Source organism: Aptenodytes forsteri, unplaced genomic scaffold, assembly GCF_000699145.1.
Source record: "Aptenodytes forsteri isolate BGI_AS27 unplaced genomic scaffold, ASM69914v1 Scaffold269, whole genome shotgun sequence".
NCBI classification, from domain to species: domain Eukaryota; kingdom Metazoa; phylum Chordata; class Aves; order Sphenisciformes; family Spheniscidae; genus Aptenodytes; species Aptenodytes forsteri.
This window is the reverse complement of record NW_008794418.1, coordinates 1,413,140-1,420,072: the sequence shown is the minus strand read 5'-3', so window position 1 is coordinate 1,420,072 and position 6,933 is coordinate 1,413,140. Positions and strand designations below refer to the sequence as shown.

Here is a 6,933-nt window from a genome sequence, read left to right as displayed (position 1 = left end):
CTCTCCCGCCTGATCATGCAGCGGGATCCGGAGGCGCTTCGGCTTCAGGAGAAAATCCTCCAGGTACCAGGCTCTCGCCGCAGTCCCTGTCCTGCGCCGCGGCACAGAGCTGGGGCTGAGCCCCTTGCTGTCGCCAGCGGCGGAGGGCGCCGGGCAAGAGGGACCAGGGCTGCCACTGTGCGCTGCCAGCCCGGCACGGGGCTGCTGCCGACGGCGCTCCCCCCTCCTCACAGGTGTTCCTGGAGAACGTGCAGCATGAGGATGCCTTCGTCTATCTCTCGGCCATCCAAGGTGAGCGATGCCCGGCCGGGGCAAGTGCCGGCGCTTCGTAGGAGAATGTTTTTGTGCTGAGGGGGCTTTGGGCAGCGAGGGTGAAGAGCAGCGGAGCTGCAGCCAGGCTGGGGACTCAGCATCTTCTGCCCTCCTGGACCATGTCTTCATGCCGTTCGGTCGAGCCTGGAGCCGCGTGCAGGCTCTGCGCCGCGTTCCCAAAGCCGGCGGGCTTCATCTCCCAGTTGTGCTTACTCAGTGGGTAATTAGTTCATTTACCCTCTGACCTGCTGATCTGCACAGACCACAAGTGCCTCCTTGGTGGAGCCCTGGGCAGGTTCACCCTCGGGGCATCCCCTGGCTGGATGACACCCGGGAACGGGTCACCGTCCCCGTGCCAGGTCTGTGCCGCCGGCTTGGGGCTGCAGTTTCAGCGCAGTGTGGACACAGCCCCAGCACCCCGGCCCTCCACCCGGCTGACATTTTGGCTCGCCGGTCTGTTCGGCTGAGGCTGGCAGAGGAGCCGGGGCCATAGGGACCCACCGGTGCTCCCTTGGGGCACCGCCACATCCCTCCCCATGGCCAAGGAGGTAACTACCGACTGGTGCCGGCCAGCCGTGTGGAAGTGGAACCACGGCAGCTTTCTCTGGGTCAGTTCCCCGATCCATCGCGTCTCGTGGCCTTGCAAATTGTTGTCCCCGCTGAGGGGAGAGAGCAGCAGTGGGCACGCACCCAGCCCCGGCGCTGGTCCCAGCCGTGCAGGCAGGAGGTGGGGAACAGCAGGCAGCAGGCTGGCAGGAGAGCAGCGTGCCGCTCTGCTCGCTGCCCTCCTCCCTGCGCCGGGCTGCTGCTGGGGCACCGAGTGCTGCCGCTGCTCACGCTGCTTCCCGGGAAACCCTCGGGTCCGCGCTTGCTCCGGCACGCTCAGCGCAGCCCCATGGCACCGGGCTGCCCGTCGGGATTTGCAGGAAGGTACCTCCGCTCCCAGGATGACGTGGGCATCCTGTGCGATGGCTGTGCTGGCGGGTCGTGGTGTGCCGGGTTACCTGGAAGGGAGGTGCCGTTCCCATGACCCGAAGCGATACCGGCGCCGCCGGGAGCCCTGGCTGCCGTTGGGAAGGTAACCCTCAGCAGCAGCTGGAAAAGGAGCTTATCACTGTGCTTCCCTCTGCCTGTACGGTCTTGAGTGGGACGGGTTTGTCCTTGCCCTGCAGGTGAAACACAAACGCTTCAACCGTCCCTGGGTGATTAATACACCCTGTGCAGCTGCCTCCGTGTTTCGCAGCCCGGCTGCGGCTGTGATTAACCCTGACGCGGTTCCTTGCGGCAGTGACTCACCCAGCCCGCGCTGCGCTGGCAGCGGCACCTGCCGCCATCTGTGCCAGGCGGGCTCCCCGCCGCCCCGCTCGGACTCCCCGCCGCAGCGATGGGGCTTGCCCGCCAGCCGGCCGTGCTGGTGCTGGGACCAGAGCAAGCTGTTGCGGCACTGCTGGGTATCACAGAGCCGGGCTCCGGTGAGGCGATGCCAGAGGAGAGGTCGCTGCCCTGCCAGACGTGCCCGGGCTTGTGGAGGGTAACCCATGCCGGGCGCCCTCCGATAACCGGGGAACGGGGTTGGAGGTGAAAGCGGCTGCTCCTGGAGGGCAGGGGAGCTGGGGCTCGGCCTGACTCAGCACTTGGCACTGCCGGGGCAGCCTCTGCCGCTCACCCTTTCCCTGGAGAGCAGCCTTTCCCCATCGGAGAGGCGCCCGCCGTCCAGGGAGCCTGACGCTGCCGGAGCCCTGCCTGGTGCCGGCCCCCAGCCTGGTTTTCACCCAGTGCTGTCTGTGATGCTCCGCTCAGGCTTGCTGGCTCCGGGCAGCTCTCTAAAGGGATGGCAAAGCCAGCGCATCCCTGCGGCATAGCCCGATGCGTGCCCTGCACCCGGGGTCTGACCCCTCTTCATCCCCGGGGAGACACGGCAGGAGTGGGGCATGCTTGGGCTCCGGCTCCCAGCCTGGGCCGGGCAAACCCAGGGGGGGGGTGTCGTGGAACCCCGGCAGGGACGAGGACACACCGGCAGCGTGTGCCCAATGGCCGGGAGCTGAGAACAGCGACCAGACACTGTGCCCGAGCATCGCCTGCAGTACCCGGCTGCCCCGAAGCTGTGCCAGCCCGGGGACGAGCCCCGCAGCGTCCGACGGCCGGTGTGCCGAGTCGATGCTAGGTCGATGAACATTAACCCGCAGCAATTTGTGGGCACCTGCTGCCAACTGCCAAATCTTTCAGCTTGGCACCCAACCAGACCCAGCGCTGGGCTGCCCCGGCGCTGTGACTTTGTGCAGAGGGGGCTGCAGGATGTGCCGCGGGGCCGGGGCGGTGCAGGGGGTCCCGCGGGTGACGGCGCACCGAGGGGCACTGGGGCGGCGCAGCCGCCGGCAGTTCTTCTGCCGAGGGTGGTGGCACGTGCCATCCTCATGCCTGGCCCTGACCCGCGCTTTCCTCTCGCTCTCCCCCCAGGCGTTGCCCTGCTCTCCAGCGAGTACCCGGAGCGGATCCTGCCCGTCCTGCTGGCACGGTACGGGTGCCCGGCGCGGGGCATGGAGGACACCACGGCTGCCATCACCAGGATGAAGCTGGGCGAGGTGCTGATGCGTGTCACCCGGGCCCTGGGTGAGTCCCTGTGGGCGCAGCAGTGCTGGTCACTGCCGGCAGCCGCAGCACCACTCGGCCCCTCGCTGCTCTCTGCTGCGCCACCAGGTCCGGGGGGTAAAGCCATCGGGGCCTTCTTGTTGTCTGGAGGTGAGAACCAGCTCCCATGGCCCCACCATGGGGGGTTGGAAGCCGAAGGGCGGCTGGTCCCGGTTGGGCCTGGGCGGGGCGGCGGATCCTGCCGGCAGCCCACCATCCCCGCAGCCAGCAGCGCTGGGCTCGGAGGCTGCCAGGAAGTGCCTGGACACGCAGGGCTGAGGAGTAAAAGCTGGATGAGGCCTTTCCGGCAGCCGCTGTTGGGACACGTCCTAAAACGCCTCGTCTTATTCCCCAGAAGAGGCCAGGCCAGTGAGAGCGGGCGGCCGGAGCTCTCCATAGCTGGGGAAGGTGGTAGCCGGTGTCCCCGCTGCCAGAGCAGCCGGGCGGGGGTCCCCAGTCACCGGCCGGGCGTTTTGTTCCTCGGGTTGGCCGTGGCACAGCCCATCTCCCTGGCTGCCTGGCCTGCCGGAGCTCTCCTCCGGGGCACAGCCACCGCCACGGCATCCCCTGGCCACGGTGGCATCCCTGAGCTCTGCCGGCTGTGGGCGTCCTGCCGGGGCTGGTGCTCCCTGGGCCGGGTTGTGCCGCTCCCCTGCCCGGCTGCCGGGACGGGGACGGGGCATCCTATGGGTCGGCAATCCCACCATCTCCCCGTGGAGCTCCACCGAGCAGTGCGAGCGGCAGCAGAGCCTCTCGGTCTCTGAAGGCCCCTGGGCGATTTCCGTGCGTCCAGCCCTCGCCTTGCCCGGCGCTGCAGCTGCACCGCTCTGGATTTCCCTCGGCAGCTGCCCATGGCACGGCTGGGGCGGCGGGCGCCGCCTGCGTGGCGGCTCTCCCCGCTCCCCGCGGTGCCTCTGCCGCGGGCAGTGACTCCGGCGCGTCCCGGCTCGCCTGTGTATTTATAGAACAAATAGCATGAAGTTGTTTTTGTTGCAAAGCTTCAGGATTCAAGAGCGAGGATTTATCCGGCGCTTCCAGGAATGCTCTGCTCTGTGCAGCAGCACTGCTGCGGTTCGGAGCTCTCCTGCTGCTGCCTGGGGACTGCCGTGCCTCCCTCCTGCCCCATCCCCGTCCCTGTCTCCATCCCGCTGGAGCAGCTTTTTTCCCATCCGGGAGGGGATTTTGCGGCAGGCACCGATCGCCCAGCAAACGGCCGGCATGGGCAGCGTGGCTGGAAGTGCGCGGCAGCCCCGTCCCAAGCGTGCGGCGCCGTTCCTCTGCCTCCAGCAACGTGGGGCCGAGCGCCGTGCGAGGGTTCATGGAGACCTCGCACTGGCCCAGTTGGCTTTCACTGCAAACCCATTAAATCTGCTCTGGGTGTGCCACAGCACCTTCTCCGTCAGGAAGCATGTGCCTTGCTTGCTGCAGGAAGGGAAACGCTCCGTGCTCTTTCTGTGGCCGTCCAGCACAGGGCCGGTGTGCTCTTGGCTTCGGAGGAGATGCATCATGCTCGGATCATCCAGCACCGCTCAGACTGCCATAATACCGACTCCTGGGGTGCAAGCACAGAGCAGGCTGCCTTCCCGAGGAAGGGCGGCCGTCCTTGGCATCACGGCGCTGCCCCGAGCTCTCCCACCCTGTGCTGCGCAGGAGCCGTCCCTGCCCCTCCAAGCACGCGGTCCTTTAGTAACGGGGAGGGCCATGTAGGAAGAGTGAAGCTACGACGGGACGGTCCTACGGAAGGACCCGGCTGCCCGCCGCCTTGCCTGTTCCTGCCCAGCTCTCGGCCGTCGCATGCAGTATTTCCCCTCCTTGCGCACAGCTGGTGCTGCCAGGCTGTCAGCGCGCCGGCGGTGCGGCGGCGGGGGGGCGCCCCCAGCCCCTTCGCGGCAGCGGCCCCGAGCCCCTGCGTGCGGGGTGATGGGGTCCCACCGCTGCCTGCAGGGCCTATTCCTGTCCCCGCGTCCCGGGGCATCCCACTGCCTCCATCGGCTGCAGGACACCAGCTTACGGGGCTCGGGAGAGCCGGGAAACCACCGAGCTGGCGGTCTGGCTAGCCCACCAGACCTTCCTCCTTTCCTCCCTTACCGAGTGCCGCCCCGCACGCCCCTTGGCCGGAGCAGCCCCTGCCCGGTGGGAGCCGTGCCCACGCTGTGGGGCGCACGGCCGCCGGCCCGGGACGCCTCTTGTGCTTGGGTGATTGTGCATGCCGGTCACGGGCTCTGTGCGCCGACCTCTAATTAGGCGGCTCACACATCCGCGGCGCCTGCGGGTGCTAATTGGGGGAGGGTTGTGCGGCTGAATGACGTGAGAATTTGGGCTTCACACTTCGTTTCTGTGTGCTGGATCTGCGGTCACCTCTGAACGGCCCCGCGGGAGCCGGGGGGGGGATGTGGGATGCACCGAACAGTCCCAGACAAAGGTCTTTGCTGTGAGGTGTGTGCTGCCGGGGTTTGCCGGCACCCCGGGGGACTGCGCCACGGCGTCCTTGTCCCTGGCGCCACGGCAGGTCCCCGCGGAGGCTCTGTCTGTGCCTCGCTCAGAGCTGTGCCCAGGGTTGCATTGCATCCAGCTGTCGGGTGGCAAGGGGGGGTTTCGGGGGGGGGTGGTGTGGGGAGGGGGGGGGGGGGTGGCAATCCGGCTGCTCCCGATGGAGCCGGGGCTTTGGCAGGAAGGGGCTGTGGGTTTTTCCTTGCCCGTGACGTGCCGCTCCGCTCTCTTGCAGGGGACATGGTGTTCAAGCACCGGGAGCCGCTGGTCCAGGCCTTCCTGCGGGGCGCACGGGACCCCGACGGCGCGCTGCGGGCCAGCAGCCTCTCCAACCTGGGCGAGCTCTGCCAGCGCCTCGGCTTTCAGCTGGGCTCCATCGTCCAGGAGGTACCGGCTCCATCCCGGCACTTGCTGGCCCCTTCCCCGGGGTCCCTGCCTGGGGAGCGCGGGGGCCATCGCTCGTTAACAAGGGCGGTTCGTTAGCGGATGGCAGGGCTGCTGAGCGCTTGCTGCTGGGGGCACAGCAGCCTGGGCTTTCCATAAGGAACACGAGGGATATTTGCTGACAGCGGAGAGTATAAAAGTCATTGGATCTGAAGCAAACACTCGGGGAATTCTAGCCCCCATTTTTAGGGCTAAAAGCTTTATAAACAGCTAAAGATGTTGCTTGTGCAGCGAAGCGATGGCCCTAGGAAACCCGGCGGACCGCTGCCCACCCATGGCAATCGCACTGCAGGAGGAGACCGGGGGCCCCAGCCAGTACCTGTCAGAGGCACCTCCTCCCGCTTAATGAGACCTCGTTACCCTTCCCGTTATCACGATGCAGCTGATGGCTGGCGGGGGTGCCCGGTCCTCGCCCCGGCTTGCAGGCTCCCGGCGAGACGCGGCTGCTGCCGGAACTGTGGTCCCGGTGGGATGAGCCTGGCTCTCGTGGTGGGGGGGGTCTTCTCCCTGGAGGTTTGGGGGGAGGCTTGCCAGGAGCCGCCGGCATCACGGTCTGGCAGCCCTCAAGCTGGTGGGTCTGTGCCCCTGCGGGAGCCGGAGCTTTGCCCCCCAGTGCCTCCCGGAGCAGGAGGGAGGTCAGGAGACATCAGGGGTGCGGCACTCGGGCTTCTTTCCCCGGTCCCCGCTCGCAGCCGCTCGGCGTTGGTAGGGTACCGGCAGCGTTTGATGAGATGCCAATGCACCACACGCAGCTATTTCGGGAAGACGCTAGCTCTGCTAATTCTCCCGGCTGTCACTGCCGGGGGTTTAATTAGGTTCCTTCGACTCTGCCTGCTTTTTATAAAGCTTTCCAAGGTGTCCACGTGCCACTCAGCCCCTGCGAGAGGGAGGGCTGCTCGGTGCCCGGCGCCCTGCAAAAAGCCAATCCCCCCTGGGTTGGGTGCCCAGCAGGGGAACGTGTGGCTGCCCCAGGCTGGGTGCAGGGGTCCCATCCTCATCCTCCAGCCCCAGGCCACCCAGGGACATCCCCACCACCATGGCCAGCTGCTCTGCTGGGTC

The 6,933-nt window shown here is 67.3% G+C and overlaps 1 protein-coding gene across 1 annotated transcript in view; it reads left to right on the top strand.

Annotated features, from left to right (window-relative positions):
- TANGO6 (transport and golgi organization 6 homolog) overlaps nt 1-6,933 on the top strand; it is a 26,317-nt gene that overhangs the window by 18,195 nt on the left and 1,189 nt on the right. Inside the window, exons 14-17 of the mRNA XM_019474675.1 lie at nt 234-291; nt 2,770-2,922; nt 5,666-5,817; nt 6,300-6,340. Of these exons, the coding sequence (XP_019330220.1) occupies nt 234-291; nt 2,770-2,922; nt 5,666-5,817; nt 6,300-6,340 (404 nt within the window). The remainder of the gene's footprint in view (nt 1-233; nt 292-2,769; nt 2,923-5,665; nt 5,818-6,299; nt 6,341-6,933) is intronic.